At 41.5% G+C, this 19062-nt stretch overlaps 1 protein-coding gene across 11 annotated transcripts in view; it reads left to right on the top strand.

Moving 5' to 3' along the window:
- Window positions 1–19062, top strand: part of LOC100666482 (general transcription factor II-I) — a 143706-nt gene that overhangs the window by 87693 nt on the left and 36951 nt on the right. For 8 of the 11 annotated variants that reach the window (XR_010323726.1, XM_064296089.1, XM_064296088.1 and 5 more), the window contains 2 exons: window positions 12752–12862; window positions 16429–16494. Coding sequence is in view for 10 of the 11 variants with exons in the window: in XM_064296089.1 (XP_064152159.1) it covers window positions 12752–12862; window positions 16429–16494 (177 nt within the window). In the remaining variant the exon portion in view is untranslated. Of the gene's footprint in view, window positions 1–3; window positions 8116–12751; window positions 12863–16428; window positions 16495–19062 lie in introns of those variants that run through there. The other 3 variants (XM_023556005.2, XM_023556004.2, XM_023556002.2) reach the window with 1 other exon arrangement.

Genomic DNA, 19062 nt, shown 5'->3' with positions numbered 1-19062 from the left:
CAGAGATGGCTACTTACATGGCTGAAGAAGCTCTAGACCGTTTATTTTCACTGCCCGAGAATGAGGACAATTCTGAGGAGGAATGTGACAAAGATGCCTTGGAGGAGCTTTCCCACCTTGGAGAATCCGAAGCTCTTTGTGATGGTAACAGTGATGACAGTGAGATGGTGTCAGAGGGTGAAGCCGTCGCTGTTGCAGAAGAGCAGGGTCAGCCAGGTGACGAGGGCCGTGATGAGGGCGAGGAAGACGAAGGTGAATGGCCCAAAGATGTCTCCCACTTTATACAGATCACAAGCTCGCTTCAGCAAGATGCCAGAGATGTTGGAGATGATAAAGAACCAGACAAATCTGTAGGAGCGCATAAGGCGCCGTGGAGGGCAGGAGGTTAGAGTGACAAGTAAAAACTGGTACCCTACGACCGTAGAGGAGCTGAAGACGTTCATTGCTGTGCATGTACTGATGGGCCTGTGCATCCTGCCGCAGGTCACAGTATTGATCCAGTGACCCCATCTTTGCAGCTACTACCGTGCCAGAACTTATGTCTAAAACAAGGTTCGAGAAACTGACTGAGAACATACACTGCAGTGACAATTCAAAGGCTGTGCCCAAAGGACAGCCTGGACATGACCGGCTTCACAAATTGCGCCCTCTTATCGACGCTCTCAATAGCTGCTTGAAGGAAGTGTACGTGCCGTCCAGGTGTCATGTCAGTTGAAGAAAGCACGGTGCCGTTCAAGGGACGTTCGTCAGGAAAGCAGTACATGCCGGTGAAGCGAGGGTACAAAGTTTGGTGCTTGGCTGACACACAAACTGGCTTTGTAAGTCACTTTGAAATCTATTCTGGAAAAAAAGACGCCAGCAGTGACTCGTTCCTCTCTCTCGGTGAGAGTGTCGTGCTTGGACTTTGTCACACATATAACCATTCTCGTAGGCTCATTGCCTTCAACCATTTTTTTTCATCCTATCGCTTGATGAAAACCATGCACGACAGGGGACTGTATGCTGTAGGCATGGTGCGAGCGAGTCGAAGGGGCTTAACCGGGGATGCTGAGGAGGAAAGATAAACTACAGCGGGGAGAATCTCTGTTTCGTACAAAGGGGTGCGTGTCGGCAGTGAAGTGGCAGGACAGTAAACCTGTGATGGTCTTGTCCACGTTCCACAACCCAGAGGACATCACCACTGTCAGAAGTAAAAACAGAGATGGTTCCTCCTCAGTAATCACTTGCCCCAGAGCAGTTGCAGAATACGATGCGATTATGGGAGGAGTGGACCGCTTTGAGAAGAGGCGGGAAAGGTACGCCATCGGAAGGCGCTCTGCTAAATGGTGGCACCGGTTGCTGTATTTCCTTGTTGACCTTGCCATTGTGAACAGTTTCATAATGTGGGACTGTACTCACGGGGGCAGATGTGACCAACTGTCCTTCAGGACTGCTCTCGTGAGACAGCTTGCTGTGGGCCGGGGAACCACAAGCCGAGGAAGACCGTCCTATCTTGTGAAGAACAAGCAAGGCGTCAGTGGGGTGCCAGAGGATGTCCGGCTTGTACAGGTCGGAAAGCATCTACCTATCAAGGCAACCAGAAGGCGGTGCAGAGAGTGCAGCGCTAAGAAGAAGCAGACACGAACAACAGTTATGTGCAGCCAGTGCCGGGTGCCTTTGTGTGTCACTCCGTGTTTTCAGGATTTTCACTCAAAATAAAATTGCAAAGAAATACTTTTTTTCCACGCTTCATTCCACCTATCCTACCTCCGGAGTCCACTGGGACATCTCTGTCCCACATTAGTATTTATAAAAATCCATCATACATGACAAAAAATTACCAACACTCAGCGATTCAGTATGTATTCGATTAGTGAATCAGAAACATCTAGTTTGTTTTTTTATTTGCCAAGAATAAGGTCGTTGAACAATGTGACTTAAGAGAAATTGACAAATACAGCATAGACAAGAGGCGAAAGAGCCAGAATGAGACAGCTGTGGAGGCTGGAGAGTAGTTTTCCCTGAGGATAACAGTGTGTGACCAACTATTCCCCCTCCATTGAGAAATATAAAATAAACTTTAACTGCAGCAGGAGAAATTTAATTCCTTTTCTTTGCAGAAAGGTGAAAGGTAATGTTAAAACACAAACTGGGACTCAGGGAGATTGTTGTGTCTCCTTTAGGGGCAGGTGGGAGGAGACTCATTTATTTATAAGGTGAAGTATTATGTGGACGTAGGAAAAAAAATGAAGATGACCTCTCAGTGGCCCTTCCAAGGTATAGGTTTCTCATTCAGAACTGAAAGAAATAATGAAAAAAAATGAACCCATTGCTTTTGAGTCTGTTCCAACTCAAAGCAACCCTCTAGGACAGAGCACAGCGGCCCAATAGGATTCCCAAGGCCATGAATCTTTACGGAAACAGGCTGCCACGGAGCAGCTGGTGGATTCCAGCTGCCAAGCTTTTAGTCCTTAGCTGAGTGCTTTAACCACGGCGTCACCAGGGCTCCTTGAAAGAAATAACAGTTAAATAAGAATAAACAGCTTGTTCTAGGTGATGTAACAGGCTTGTTCTAGACTGGGGAAAGCCATAGAGGGCAGCTGAGCACTCTTGGGGACAAGACACCTGAACACTACAAGTCCCAGTGAGCCACACGACTAGGGTGGGACTTGGCATCTGCTTGTCCCTGGGCTTTAGAGCTGCCCTGCACGCTGCCCTCTTGGTGTTGTATTGTGCTGCTAAAGACTGCTGCCCTTAGTGAGTCCCTGAAATAAAGGGGACAAATGGGCTTTGGGGTTCCCTCAATTTAGACTTTCAGACCTGAGAAAGCACCATGGGTGGGTAGAGATGTGATCGGTTTCGTTTCCACCTTTCATGTACTTTTCTAGGGTAATAAGTGGGAGTGATCTCATGGAGCCCCTTCTGTGATGTTCGAGAATTAGGGGACAGTCTTCCACTGAGGAGGGCAAACCTTCAGTGCTTGTGGCGTGGCAGGAGGCTCCTTGGGCACGGAGAGAACACTGACAGGGATGAGGGTCGTGATGGCATGGCAGACGTCATGGTGGTCCTCATAATCCCCTTCCTTGACCTCGTCGGTGTTGGGTGGAGGCTTGAGGTGGGGCATTAACTAAGGGACCGAGTCATCCCAGCTTCCCCCTTGGGCCTTAGTTTTCCCATCTACAAGTAGGTTTGCCTTTTGCATTCCCTTTCTTTCAAATCAGGTGTTTTGTAAGTAAAGGTGATGTTTTAGGCAGCCAAGAAGAAAAAAGGAGGTATAGAGACCGGGTTCTTTACCGATGGCCTCCCACTCCCCCTCTCCACTGCCACTGTTAGCTCAGTTTAGTTTTGGGGGCTGATGTGCCCACCCACATTATGATTTGAACCCTACCCGAGGACACTAACTTTCCCTGTCACTTGGATTCTTTGCTCCTGATGTAAGGCAAGAAATAGGAGTGGTTGAATGATTCATTATAATTTATCTCCACTGTTGCCAAAGCTGTTTAAGGTAGAAGGCATTCGTAGATTATGGAGAGTACATGATTCAGGAACATCCAGGTGGGTTACTTTTCCAGGTATTTTCAGGGGGACTTGAGACTACTCTTAGCAGTCCTGACAGGCCCCTGAAAAAGGTAGTCAGTAATCCTGAGTTACCTGGCACAGATAAGCTGTGTTATCTTTATGGTCAGAAAGTACATTTGGGACTCTTTAAAAAATCTGATTGTGCTTATTAGTATTATCCTTCCTTATTTTGATAGATGAGAAGAGAGACTGTTAAAATGAAGTCTTTCACTTAGGATCATCCCCATGGCTGAAAAGACCCTTAGATATTATGTAACCAACATTTTACCAAAAGGGAAACTGAGGCCTAAAATCTGGCAGTGTGACTTGACCAAGGGCTCTGAGCTAGTTAGCAGTAGAACTAAGACAGGTACCTGGGTCCCCAGTCTTCTTTCTTTCCACTATATTTCAAACACTGTCATTGCCCATAATCCTTGTGGAGGCCCAGAATCATTTTTCCTGTTCCCCCTCTAGTACAGCTGGCACTAGTGGTATGGTACATGGGATGTGGGCCTACTTAGAAGAAGCTGGGCAGCCAGTCCAAACAGTTGTCAGTCATATTGAAAGCCTCATGGGAGTATAAAACTTTTTTAAGGTACTCTGAAAAATCTTAGGGAAGGCACTAGAATCCATTTGGAAACATCAGATTACAGCAAGTGGCTCAGTAATTTGAGGTAAGTGATTGCAGGTCTTCACTTCTGCTACCTGTCTCAGGCTCAGCCACACACGTGGTGGTATCCACTGCCAGTTCTCTAAGGGTGATTATGTGTAAGCATCTCTTCCAGGGCCAGGGAGGAGTGGGACTCACATCAGTTCATACGTTGTGCTAATTGTATAGAATGTAAAGTGAGCAGGATGAAGGAATTAGATGAAACGTGGGCTCGCCTTTTACTTATGTTTGTTTTCATGGTTTCCAAATGAGCGGGTTTGCGTTTCTTCTTGGCTATGGGATCATCTGGTTTCCTTCTGTGAACTAATCCGTAGACGCTACCTGTGGTTCTTGTTTCTCGTGAAAAGCTGGTAGAAAAGAATAATGAAGAAATGTCTGTCATTCTTAAGGTGGAATTTTACTTCTTTTTAATAATTTCTTGTTTGTGATTCAGGATACATGAGGACAGACCTTTAGAAAAATTGGTGATTTGATTTGGTTGAGTATTTGTGTTGTTAGAATCTGAACCAGGAAGCCTTACAACCTGTTTTGTTTTCTGCTGAAAAGTCTGTCTGCATAGTTGGTGGATTAACTCAGTGCAGGAATAGAACTGGCAGCTCTTCCTTTTCTCTCGTAGAACAGCCCTGGAATAGTATGTTAGGCTTGAAGGCTCATTAGGTGAAAATGTGCCAGACTTTCCAAGAATCCAGGAGCCAGTTCACGGGACTCATTTTAAAATACATGGTTTCTCATTGCCTACTTCCTCTGCAGACAGTAATCCTTTTGGAAATTTAGCTGAAAAGTAAACAAAGCAAAACTGATAAATGATGGCTCTTAGCTCAGCAGTCAAATGCCAAAACCTTATCAGATCATCTTAAGTAAAATCCTTAAGCTGTGTTAGGTGTGTTTAAGTCATAGTCTAATTATGTCTTACTAATGTCTTTGATCAATGATAATGAACCTCCTTAGTCATCTGCTTTCAAGCATATAAAAAGACCCTTGCTTCTTGTACAGCTTACATTTTGAATTTTTTGCGATCTCTTTACTAGAACCAGCTGATTATCCATTATATATTGTCCACAGTTTTTCAGTTTATAAATCTGAATCTTAGACCCCCTTAGGATCATGCCAGGAATTATACACAAGTCCTACACGGCCGACTTCAAACTGAAAGTCGTTGCGAGGGCGGAAGAAACAAGCAACAGAGTGGCAGCCAGCGAGTTCGATGTTGGAGAGTCATCCATTCGCGAATGGAGGAAGGAGAAAAAGGAGCTGGAGAAAATGAATCCGCGAAAACGTGCACGTCGCGGGCCCAAAGCCAAATGGCCGGAGCTGGAGAACGACTTGAAGGAGTGGATTATTTCTCGAAGGGAACAAAATCAAGCCGTCTCTACTGTTGCAATTCAGATCAAAGCGAAGCTTCTGGCAAATGAAAGAGGAATCCGAGATTTCAAGGCAGGTTTTGCCTGGATTTCTAAATTCATGAAAAGGAATGGCCTTTCCATGCGAATGAGAACCACTGTAAGCCCACAACTTCGGGACGACTGAGAGCAAAAGGTGGTCAATTTTGAAGGGTTCTGGAAGTCGGATGATGATAATGAAAGAACTAAAATGGCCTATTTTAAGATGATAACACCATTTCTTCTGGTGGCTTTTATTTGTTGATTTCAAAGACATTCACTATCAAAAATTACGTTTCAGTTGAAGGTTAATGAAAGCAGTAAAATAATAAACGGCATCTTGTTCTTGTAGTTTTAAGTGTAGAGTAATTTCTTACTAATTTCTAGCCTTTCTTTCATTTATACTCTTTGGTTCCAACATGGCATCCCATTTCCATCACAAGCCCATTCACTTCACCATTGGTTGCACTTGGTTTAGAAGGATACCTAACGTAAGATACAATGCAGTCGTCATCCAGATGGCATTTCTTAATGAGATGGAGAAACAACTCACCAACTTCACATGGAAGAAGAAGGGAAACTAGGTAACTGGGAGCTCCTAAAAATCAAACACTTATGCTCATCAAAAGACTTCACCAAAAGAGTAAAAAGACAACTTAAAGCCTAGGAAAAAATTTTTGGCTATGACAAATCTGATCAGTGTCTAATCTCTAAAATCTACAAGATACTGCAAAACCTCAACAACAAAAAGACCACCCAACTAGAAAATGGGAAAAGGGTATGAACAGGCACTTCACCAAAGAAGATGTTCAGGCAGCTAACAGATACATGAGGAAATGCTCATGATCATTAGCCACTAAAACCAAAACCAAACCCACTGCAGTAGAGTTGATTCCGACTCATAGTGACCCTACGTGACAGAGTAGAACTGCCCGATAAAGTTTCCAAGGAGCGCCTGGCAGATTTGAACTACCGACGTCTTGGTTAGCAGCCATAGCACTTAGCCACTATGCAACCAGGGCTTCCCATTAGCCACTAGAGAAATGCAAATCAAAACTACAGTGTGATCCCATCTCACCCCAACAAAGCTGGCATTAACCCAAAAAAGACAAAATAATGTTGTAGAGGTTGTGGAGAGACTATACCCTTACATAGTGTTGGTGGGAATGTAAAATGGTACAACCACTTTGGAATTCGATTTGACGCTTCCTTAAAATGGTAGAAATAGAAGTAGTCTATGATCCAGCAGTCCCACTCCTTAGAAGATATCCTAGAGAAATAAGAGCCTTCATGCAAACAGATACATGCACACCCATGTTCACTGCAGCACTGTTTACAATAGCAAAAAGATGGAAGCGACCAAGGTGCCCATCAACGGATGAATGGATAATCAAATTATGGTATATTCACACAATGGAATACCATGCAATGATAAAGAATGATGATGAATCTGTGAGACATCTGATAACATAGATGAACGTGGAAGGCATTATGCTGAGTGAAATTAGCCATTTGCAAAAGGACAAATATTGTATGAGACCACTATTAAAAGAACTTAAGAAAAGATTTAAACACAGAAGAAAACATTCTTTGATGGTTACGAGGATGGGGAGGTAGAGAGAGGAGTATTTACTAACTAGATTGTAGACAAGAATTATTTTAGGTGAAGGGAAGGTCAACATACAATACAGGGAGAGTCAGCACATCTGGGCTAAACCAAAAGCTGAGAAGTTTCATGAATATAACCAAACAGTTCCAGGGACAGAGTAGCAGAGGCAGGGGGTCTGGGGACCATGGTTTCAGGGGAACATCTAGGTCAATTGGCATAACAACGTTGATTAATAAAATGTTCTGCGTCCCACGTTGGTGAGAGGCGTCTGGAGTCTTAAAAGCTAGCAAACGGCCATCTAAGATGCACCAATTGGTCTCAACCCACCTGAGCAAAGGAAATGAAGAACACCAAAGACGCAAGGAAAATAAGAGCCCAAGAGACAGAAAGGGCCACACTAACCAGAGACTTCATCAGCCTGAGAGTGGAAGAACTCAATGGTGCCTTGCTGCCACCACTGACTGCCGTGACAGGGAACACAACAGAGAATCCCTGATGAAGCAGGAGAAGAAAACATCTCGCAAAAAGACCAGACTTAATGGCCTGACTGAGATTGGAAGAACCCCATAGGACATGGTCTGCAGACTCTCTGTCAGCCCAAAACTAAAACCATTCCCAAAGCTAACTCTTCAAAGATCAGACTGGACTATAAAACATATAATGATACTGGTGAGGAGTATACTGCTTAGCTCAAGTAGGCACATGAGACTGTGTGGGCAGTTCCAGTCTGGAGGTGAGATGAGAAGGCAGAGGAGGACAGGAGCTGGTTGAATGGACACGGGAAATACAGGGTAGAGAGTAGGAGTGTGCCGTCACATTATAGGGAGAACTGGTAGGGTCCCATGAAAAACTGACTTGGATTGTGAACTTCCACTAAAGCAGAAGAAAGAAGGAAAAAAAAAAAAAAAACCTACCTTAAATGAAGTCTCCATGAGATCAATTTTATCCCATCAATATTAAATGTGTTGGAAAGAAAAAAAATTTAAGTCAGCAACATATATTTAAAAAATTGGTATAGCATACTTACGAAAATAACACGCGGGGCAGCACGCTGCGTGGTTTGCAAAAGACATAACATGCGTTATTTGTGTAAAATTACAATATGGCTTAGGATGGATAGTTACCCGTCATCCTCCGGTAATATCTTTTTGTGAAATTCACGCTTGGGACGTTTGTAAATCTTTGGCTGCTGCAGGTGACTAAGGGCTACATTATTCACATAACCATTTAGTCACTCCCTAAACACCAAGCACCTTCTGTGTGCAGGGAACTGTTCTAGGTGCTAAGGTGTAGTATTGTTGACAGAAGACTGACAGGTTCGGTCTTTCTCAGAAGACCGAGGAACAATAGTGGAAGCAGAATCCCTGTTTTTGGAGGCCATTGGAGTTGGGAAGGTGGACAGGAAGGTGCTCTAGAACACGATGGTGGCCGTAGAGAGGACCAGTGGCCGATTACTAGGGGTATTTGAAGATGGAGACCACAGGCTTTGCTGCTTGTGGTTAATTACTATGCTTGTCTTATAGATCTTAATGTAGAAAGTCATAGGTTTTTAGTTTTTGTGGCTGATAGTTACTTAGTGAATAGCCAATTGTTTATATAAAACAAGAGTTTTAGAGTACTTATGATATGGGCCTGTGGATGAAAAATGCTGTCTGTCTGTTAGAAATAACTCGAGTAATTTCAAAAGAGACGTGGTGCCTGGTTTATGCATTTTTTTTTTTAACTTTGAATAGGTGTCTGATTGTAAAACATTACCAGTTTGATTTTGTTGAAAATACGAGTGTCAGAAAATAATTTGTTTCATAATTCTGCAAATGTGTTCACCAGTGAGAGTGCAGTAATCAACAGCTGCAGCTCTCTAGGCATGTTTCTAAGTTACAAAAAGGAAAACAGGGTTTTTTCTAAGTAAAAAATTTTGAGTTAGGGACAATATTACTGACTTTTTTCAAGGTGTGGCAGTGTAAGTAATATTATTAAATGTTTTGAAGTTTATCTTAAAAGCTAATTTTTAATTTTGATGATGTAAACCTTTTTAGTTAGGGCTTGAATTTGAGGCATCCTGAAATGTGTTTCTTGTTACACAAAAACGATTGTGTACAGTGTTGAAATGCCATGCTAGTTGAATAACAGTGCTAAATGCTGAGCCTCATCGATAGTGGTAAATGCTTGGAGTTTTGTTTGATGTTTTATGATACAGAGAAATAAGTTTAATCCTTTGTAGAAAGGATTTTGAGGTCAAGAGTAACAGATTTTCCCATACTTTCTCAAATCCAGCTTTTCTACAACGGGGAGTTAATGGGGGAAAAAATTGAGGTGTGGCTCAGTTTATAGCTGTTCTTTTCATATCCTGGCTTTTAAAACACCCAAATAATATCTTGATAAGGTAATATAGGAAATAAAAAAAAAAGCAAAAATCCTTTGCCGATTTCAACTCATAGCAACCGTATAGGACAGAGTAGAACTGCCTCATAGAGTTTCCGAGGAGCGGCTGGTGGATACAAACTGCCGACCTTTTGGTTAGCAGCAGAGCTCTTAAATACTGTGCCACCAGGGCTCTTATAGATGTCTTTTAATAGATGGTGTGGCATATTTTTATTATCATAAATTATTTATTTCTTTGTATTTTTTCACTTTTAATGGATTGAACTTCATTATTTGTCACTGGAGGAAAACGTTATATCACATATATTTTTAATATTTTAATCTTTAAACTGTGTCATCTCTTTAAAAAATATTTAAAATTTTTTCCTTTTTATGATCGAATAGGTTACATTATATAACATACTAATGCTGTTAAGTCTTTCATGTTGAAAATAAGTTAGATTGACTGAAGAAATGTGGTCTCAGTCTCTTTAGAGAAAAAGTGTCTTGCCCCTTCCCGTTGGCCTCAGTTTGAAACAGTTTAACTTATAATCGAGTTCGGTGTAATGGTTGGTTGCTCTTCTTCGTTAACTACTCTGTGGCTATGTATATAGATATTTTTTCCTTTTATGTAACATAACTAGTGGTCGGATTAAATAATGATCGAAAGAGATATTTAGGTTAACGTTAACCTATTAGGAAAATACTTTTGTCTTTAAAGCTATTCTTAAAGTAATATTAATATTGAGCATTTATTTAATCTTTGATGGTAGTAATAGATGAAACAAATATATTTTGTTTTTCCCCTTGGTAACTAGCATAAAAAATACTCTTCAGGTACTAAAAAACTGCTTGGAAATTGAAGAGGAGTTTTTTTAACATATGTTTTCAGAATGGAAAGACAAACTTATAAATGATACCTAATGTTTTCCAAAATGGGTCCACGTAGGTGTGAACCTTAATCTATTCATGTTCTTGTTGTTGTTAGGTGCTGCTGAGTCAGTTCTGACTTACGGGGACCCTTTAGGACAGAGGTGACCTATCCCATGGGGTTTCCAAGGAGCAGCTGGTAGATTTGAACTGCCGACCTTTAGGTTACCAGCCAAGCGCTGAACCACTGTGCAACCAGGGTACTAATCTACTCATAGGGGTTTTTTTTTTTTTTTTTGGCCAATTGTAATCATCATACTAATTTGATAATTATAAACCTAAATAATATATTCAAGGTGTATTTTACTGGAATTTGTCACTTTCTGAGTTTTTTCTATCAGTTTTTTTTTATAGATTTGTATGTGGGTTTGGCATTCAACATGTCAAAGTTTTTCTTTCCAAGCAGATACATAGATCCTAATGTGGATTCATGTTGAATCGGTGATCTTGGTACCATTGTGGCTGTTGGCTGGAACTGTTGGTAGTGATTACAGCTTCCCGGGATGTCTGTTGGCTGGGACTGTTGGTAGTGATTACAGCTTCCCCGGATGTCTTTTGGCAGGAACTGTTGGCAATGATTACAGCTTCTGGGAATGTCTGCTTTTGGCTGGAACTGTTGGTAATGATGACAGGTTCCCTGGATATCTGTTGGCTGGAACTGTTGGTAATGATTACAGCTTCCTGGGATGTCTGTTGGCTGGGACTGTTGGCAATGACTACAGCTTCCCAGGATGTCTGTTGACTGGGACTGTTGGCAATGACTACAGCTTCCCAGGATGTCTGTTGGCTGGGACTGTTGGTAATGATTACAGCTTCCTGGGATGTCTGTTGGCTGGGACTGTTGGCAATGACTACAGCTTCCCAGGATGTCTGTTGGCTGGGACTGTTGGTAATGATTACAGCTTCCCGGGATGTCTGTTGGCTGGAACTGTTGGTAATGATTACAGCTTCCCGGGATGTCTGTTGGCTGGGACTGTTGGCAATGATTACAGCTTCCCGGGGTGTCTGTTAGCAATGTAGGAAGACCCCGAAGATGGTGAACAGAGCAGCAGTGCATAGCAGCGCTTCCCCAGGCAGAAATGTGCATTCGGCAAATGTGACTTTCTTACTAACTTTTTGAGGGGCAGCATGGAATTTTTTTTATGGTATTTTAGTGGAAGAATTAGACTCAAACTCTAATAGTGATCATCAAATCATGTAACTTCTCTGAGGCTCTCTCTTGAGTTGTAAAAGGAGGGTGACAGCTGTACCAGTCTAAAAGGCTATCTTTTTATTTTAAAACAGTATCTTATTGCTCTTTTCTTCAACATAGTAATTATCTTGTCTAATAATCATTTAAATCGCCTTCATGTGGTTTTCCTCCCAAACCATACCTGTTTTTAAATAGAGTTCTCAATTTATATATTTAACAATTTACAGTGTTTTGTCACAGATTATAGCAGTGTGTCACCTGACATTTTCAGGGACAAGAAGATGACAGTGACAGCTTTATTTGCTCCAGGTGTCTATAATTTTAGGGTTAGGTATAATGAAAGGTGATCGCATAGCTGATTTGTAGACATACCAAAAAATGAACACATAACCCCTGTTACAGCTGCCTTGAGTAGTCTGTTCTCTGTCCCTTAAGTATCTGCTCATCTAGGAATAGGTTTTTTATTGATAGAATCAACATTATTTGTTTCACTACAAATAAATTACATAGCCCTGTTTCATATGTAATGTTTCACAAATAGTGTGGTCCTGTTTCTTTAGTCCTGTAAGTTTTGTATTTGTTAAAAGTGTTTGGCATACAGTTATCCATTCTCCCTAGTTTATGCTTGAATTTCATATATGCATAACTATTTTTTCATTCAAGTTTTATTTTTCTCCATTATTTCTTATATATCTGTTTAACTTCAGGTGACTTTCTTCATTAAAACTTTTTTCTTGATAGACTTTAAAGTACAGTATATTTCTAGGAAACTCCTTGAAAGTTTGACCATTAACAGAGAGCACAGGGAAATTCGTAGTGACGTGATTCAGACTGAGCAAACTAAGGAAAAACTGAAGCCCAGTCAGAGGAAAATGACCAGTATTCCCTTGAGCGCAAGCAGAAAGTCTAGGGAAATTAGAAACAAGTGAAAGCACGTGCTGAGGATGCAGACACAGAAATGACGTACAGATACTCCAGCAGCCTTAACGCCTTGTGAATGTTGAGACTTGAACAGGCGATGGCTTCAGCGCCCTTGGCCTGTTAATGCAGTAATGACCGTTTTCTTTTTCAAGATGACGACTACTCTCCGCCTACCAAGAGGCCAAAGAGCAGTGAGCCTCCGCAGCCGCCGGTCACCGAGCCTGCCAATGCTGGGAAGCGGAAAGTCAGGGAGTTCAACTTTGGTAAGTTTTTCTTCTTTTGGGTCTTTTTTTTTTTTTTAATTGAACTTTAGATGAAGGTTTACAGAACAAACTAGGGTTTCATCACACAGTTAGTACACACATTGTTGTATGACATTGATTGACAGCCCCACAACATGTCAACGCTCTCCCTTCTCAACCTTGGGTTCCCTATTACCAGCTTTCCTCTTCCCTCCTGCCTTCCAGTCCCTGCCCCAGGGCTGGTGTGTCTTGTTTTTTCCATGTGCCTGTTTGGTCTTTGGCTGAAGGGTGAACCTCAGGAGTGACCTCATTACTGAGCTGAAAGGGTGTCAGGGGAGCATACTTTCACGGTTTCTCAAGAGTCTTTTTTTTTTTTTTCCATTTTCTTCTGAACTGTTTAACTGATAAAAGTTCCAGCATTCTTTTGGCGGGCGGGGGGGGAAGCTTTAAAATGTATTGCTAGTCACAGTCGAGTCAATGCTGACGCATGATGACCCAGGTCTTTCTGAGCAGAACTGTGCTGCGTAGGGTTCTCAGCGGCTGATTGTCTGGCCATCCTTTCCAGGTGCCCCTGGGTGTCCTTGAACCCCAGTGGTACAGCAGGCTGACCATTCGCACCACCCAGGAGCTCCTGAAAATAGATTGTAGTCTAATCTGGGGAAAGCCACAGCCAGCTTGGAGAATTACAGACATCGTGTAAATGTGGCTTAGATGTACTGAAACGTCAGACGTAGTATCCTCTATAACGTTATTACGATTCAAAACCAAAGCCACTGCCCTCGAGTCGATTCCGACTCATAGCGACCCTATAGGACAAAGTAGAACTGCCCCATAGAGTTTCCAAGGAGCGCCTGGCGGATTCGAGCTGCCAGCCTCTTGGTTAACAGCCGTAGCACTTAACCACTACACCACCAGGGTTTCCTACTTACAATTGGGGGCTGTAAGTCAGTGTTAATGACTTGGTAATTCAGTTAGCTTTAAAACCTTTATCTCACCTCTTGATATTTTTGCTCTGTGTAACTGCCAGCTGCTGATTTATTAAGACCTGGGTGATGGTGTGTTTCAGTTGAAGGGACTGTCTAGTGCTGCTGTAACTAGAATCCTACAAAAGAGTGGCTTTTACAAACCAATTTATCTTCTCGCAGTGTAGTCCAAATTCAGAGTGTTGGCTCTCCGGGAAGGTTTTCTCTGTCTCTGTCAGCTCTGGAGGAGGGTCCTCGTCTCTTCATCTCCTGCCTCCTGGTTCCTTAGAGATCTCAGTGGGGCTTGGCATCTCTCTTCCCTTACCTGTTTCTTTCTTGTTTAATCTATTTTATATCTCAAGAGAGATTGACCAAAGACATAACCTACACTAATTCTGTCTCATTAACATAGCAAAGACAGCCCAATCCAGAATGGCGTTATGAGGACATTTTTTTTTTTTTTTATTAACTTTTATTGAGCTTCAAGTGAACGTTTACAAATCAAGTCACACTGTCACATATAAGTTTACATACATCTTACTCCGTACTCCCACTTGCTCTCCCCCTAATGAGTCAGCCCTTCCAGTCTCTCCTTTCGTGACAATTTTGCCAGCTTCCAACTCTCTATCCTCCCATCCCCTCTCCAGACAGGAGATGCCAACAGAGTCTCAAGTGTCCACCTGATATCATTAGCTCACTCTTCATCAGCATCTCTCTCCTACCCACTGTCCAGTCCCTTCCATGTCTTATGAGTTGTCTTCGGGAATGGTTCCTGTCCTGGGCCAACATAAGGTTTGGGGACCATGACCGCCGGGATTCCTCTAGTCTCAGTCAGACCATTAAGTATGGTCTTTTTGTGAGAATTTGGGGTCTGCATCCCACTGATCTGCTCCCTCAGGGGTTCTCTGTTGTGCTCCCTGTCAGGGCAATCATCGATTGTGGCCAGGCACCAACTAGTTCTTCTGGTCTCAGGATGATGTAGGTCTCTGGTTCATGTGGCCCTTTCTGTCTCTTGGGCTCTTAGTTGTCGTGTGACCTTGGTGTTCTTCGTTTTCCTTTGCTCCAGGTGGGTTGAGACCAATTGATGCATCTTAGATGGCCGCTTGTTAGCGTTTAAGACCCCAGACGCCACATTTCAAAGTGGGATGCAGAATGTTTTCATAATAGAATTATTTTGCCAATTGACTTAGAAGTCCCCTTAAACCATGGTCCCCAAACCCCCGCCCTTGCTCCGCTGACCTTTGAAGCATTCAGTTTATCCCAGAAACTTCTTTGCTTTTGGTCCAGTCCAGTTGAGCTGACCTTCCCTGTATTGAGTATTGTCCTTCCCTTCACCTAAAGCAGTTCTTATCTACTAATTAATCAGTAAAAAACCCTCTCCCACCCTCCCTCCCTCCCCCTCTCGTAACCACAAAAGTATGTGTTCTTCTCAGGTTTACTATTTCTCAAGATCTTATAATAGTGGTGTTATACAATATTTGTCCTTTTGCCTCTCACTGATTTCGCTCAGCGTAATGCCTTCCAGGTTCCTCCATGTTGTGAAATGTTTCACAGATTTGTCACTGTTCTTTATCGATGCGTAGTATTCCATTGTGTGACTGTACCACAATTTATTTAACCATTCATCCGCTGATGGACACGTTGGTTGCTTCCAGCTTTTTGCTATTGTAAACAGAGCTGCAATAAACATGGGTGTGCATATATCTGTTTGTGTGAAGGCTCTTAATTCTCTAGGGTATATTCCGAGGAGTGGGATTTCTGGGTTGTATGGTAGTTCTATTTCTAACTTTTTAAGGAAACGCCAGATCAATTTCCAAAGTGGTTGTACCATTTTACCTTCCCACCAGCAGTGCATAAGAGTTCCAGTCGCTCCGCAGCCTCTCCAACATTTATTATTTTGTGTTTTTTGGATTAATGCCAGCCTTGTTGGAGTGAGATGGAATCTATGAGGACAGACATTTTAAAAAACCCACGCCCGTTACAGTGGAGCTGATTTTGACTCACAGCGGAATTCAGTCCGTCACAGGAACTGAGTAAAATATCTGTGGCACATGGTTTTGTGATCCATAGTTTGAATAAATTGAACGTTTAGTTTGTGTACACATTGAAAATGTTATTTGAATATTCTAATTTATCTTCTTAATCACAATTACTGGGTAAAAATCGAATGTGTATGTAAACAAAGTTTACATAGATGCCTATTATTTGGTGTTCTTTTATTTAGGTTGTGTGTGTGCGCACGTACGAAGCTTTATTTCCACACAAACTAGGCATTTTATAGGAGGCTTCCCAGGTGGCTTCAAGACCACATTCTTTTTTGCTTCTACTTTGTAGTGTTTAATTGGACTGTTCTTTTTTTCCTTTCTGCTTTTCAGAAATGCAGTGTTTTGAAAATAAACTTCAAAACATTACATGATGTCCCATTGAACCAATTCTAAGAATCATAAAAAGGGAAAACTTTATAACGAAGCAATAAAATTATGTAGACTGAGATGGACTGTTAAAGATTTTAGTGTATTATGTCGCAAATAACTCATTTGCTAATGGGTAATGTTCAGGCCGCATCATATTATTAACCCCAAATAAGGATTTATTATTGAGAATGAACTCTTTCTCCATTTTCAGAGAAGTGGAACGCTCGAATTACTGATCTACGTAAACAAGTTGAAGAGTTGTTTGAAAGAAAATACGGTACGTGTGAACTCAGACTTTCTTTTACTACTTTGTTCTAGGCTTTTTAACAGTGGAGTGAGTGTTCATTATTGGAGGAAAACATGAACAATTTACGTTCGGCTGTTGAATTTTTACTCACATAATTTACTTTTTCTTTATGAGGTCATTTATAGTGTCCATCTAAACATTGTAAGCTTTTCTTCGTCTCTGTATTACTACAAAATGATTTAAAGCTGTTTCAATTATAATTTAATTCGCTTTTCTTTTAAGTTTTCACCATGCATATTTGGGAATTTATTTACATATTTATTGCAAAGTTCTGCATCTTGATTATTTAGTTGAAGATTGGTTTTTCAAGTAATAGTCTCTTAATCTTCTGTGTTAAATCCAGTATTGACCTAAATACGTTTTTTCCCCTGTTCTTATCTTGATATGTAACAGAGGTTCTTCAGTTAGATTTCTGATTTTGTCTCTTTTGCCCTTTTATTTTACATGCTGTGGTAGAGGTACTTTCTATATAACGCTGAGGGAAACAAGCAGAGTTTCTCTGTGCTTCTGTTTCCGCCCTTTGCAGTCTCCCTGTTATCAGCGTCTGGCGTTAGTGGGCTGTATTTGTTACAGTTGGTGAGTCAGTGTCGATGCGTTACCATGAACTGAAGTCCACAGTTTGCAGCAGAGCTCGCTTTTTGTGTTGTACAGTCTCCTGGGTTTGGACAGAATGTTTATTTGAAATTGAATTATTATTTATGCTCTCCTGCATTGCTAAAGTTCTTTAAGTGGATTTTTTAACATGATAACCCATATTGGCTTTATTCATTTATTTTTATTGTGCTTTAAGTGAAAGTTTACAGATCAAGTCAGTCTCTCATACAAAAATATATACACACCTTGCTGCTCTCCTCCTAATGAGAAAGCATGCTCCTCCTCTCCACCCTGTATTCCCTGTGTCCATTCAACCAGCTCCTGTCCCCCTCGGCCTTCTCATCTCACCACCAGACAGGAGCTGCCCACATAGTCTCATGTGCCTGCTTGAGCCAAGAGGCTAACTCCTCACCAGTATCATTTTCTGTCCAGTCCAATGCCTGTCTGAAGAGTTGGCTTTGGAAATGGTTCCAATCTTGGGCTGACAGAGAGCCTGGGGACCATGACCTCCGGGGTCCTTCCAGTCTCAGTCAGACCATTAAGTCTGGTCTTTTTGTGAGAATTGGCATTATTTATTTTAATAAACTTAAAAATGAACATTTCTTCTTTCATCATGGGTAATAACTTAACCTTCATTAAACATCCTGAATTAGAGTAAAATTACCAATAAACTCAACTTTTCCCTAATATTCTCAGTTATCTCCTTAAGGTTCTGTTAGTAATTCTCCTGTTTTTAATAGTTAAAGGCTTTTTTTTTCAGTTGTGTTATTATGTGGTAAAAATATGTATAACAAAACATTTGGCAATTGAACATCTTTTACATGTACAGTTCGGTGACGCTGGTTTCATTCATCGTGTTGTGCAGCCATCACCCTATCTGTTCCCAAGTTATTCCCCCACCATTAACAGAAACTCAGTGACCCCTCAGCTAAGACTCCCTCTTTCCTCCTCTTTCCCACCTCATTTGCCTATTCTAGATATTTCATGTAAGAGAGGTCATACAATACATACTCTTCTGTGACTAACGTTATTTACTCGGCATAGTGGTTTCTAGATTCCTCTGTGTTACAGCACGTATCACAGCTTCACTTCTCTCTGGGGCAGAGTCATGCTCACTCATATGTACGTGCCGCGTTTCGTTTCTCCACTTAAACTGTTATACACATTTAGGGCTTTCCATCTCCTGGCTATTGTGATTGGAATGGCATTGAACGTTGATATACAAATTTGTTTGCGTTTCTGTTTTCGTTTGTTTTGAGTGTATACTTATGATTGGGATTGCTGGGTCTGAACAGTAGTTCCATATTTAGCTTTTTGAGGAAGCAGCAGACTGGTTGCCACAGCGGCTATACCGTCAGCAGAGCGTGAAGGTTCCAGTTTCATGTTCTCATCGATATCTGTGATTTTCTGCCTTTTTTTTTTTTTTTTTCCGCTGGCTTATTTGTTTTTGGTCATTGCCATCCTAGTGTGGTATCTCACTGTGGTTCTGATTTGTATTTCCCTAATGGCTCTTGATGCCAAGCATCATTTCATATGGTTGTTGGCTACTTGTATAGCCTCTTCGTGAATTATTTACTCAGGGCCTTTGGCCATTTTTTTTGATTGGGTTGTTTGTCCTTTTGGTGTTGAGTTGCAGGAGTTCTTTATATATTCTGGATATTAATCTCTTACCAGATATGTGGTTCCCCCAGATTTTCTCCCATTCTGCAGGTTGTCTCTTCATTTTATTGATACACTTCTTTGCACATAAGTTTTTACTTTTGATGAAACCGAGTATATTTTGTCTTTTGGTGTCATATCTCAGAATCAGTTATTAAAAATTAGGTTCCAAAACATTCATCTTATGTTTTCTTCTAAGAGTTTTATGGTTTTAGTTCTCACACTTGGGTCCTCTGTCCATTTTGAGTCTGTTTTTGTTATGGTGTGGTGTATGGTTCCAGCTTC

Source organism: Loxodonta africana, chromosome 12, assembly GCF_030014295.1.
Source record: "Loxodonta africana isolate mLoxAfr1 chromosome 12, mLoxAfr1.hap2, whole genome shotgun sequence".
NCBI classification, from domain to species: Eukaryota; Metazoa; Chordata; class Mammalia; order Proboscidea; family Elephantidae; genus Loxodonta; species Loxodonta africana.
This window is presented reverse-complemented; position numbering and strand designations above follow the sequence as displayed.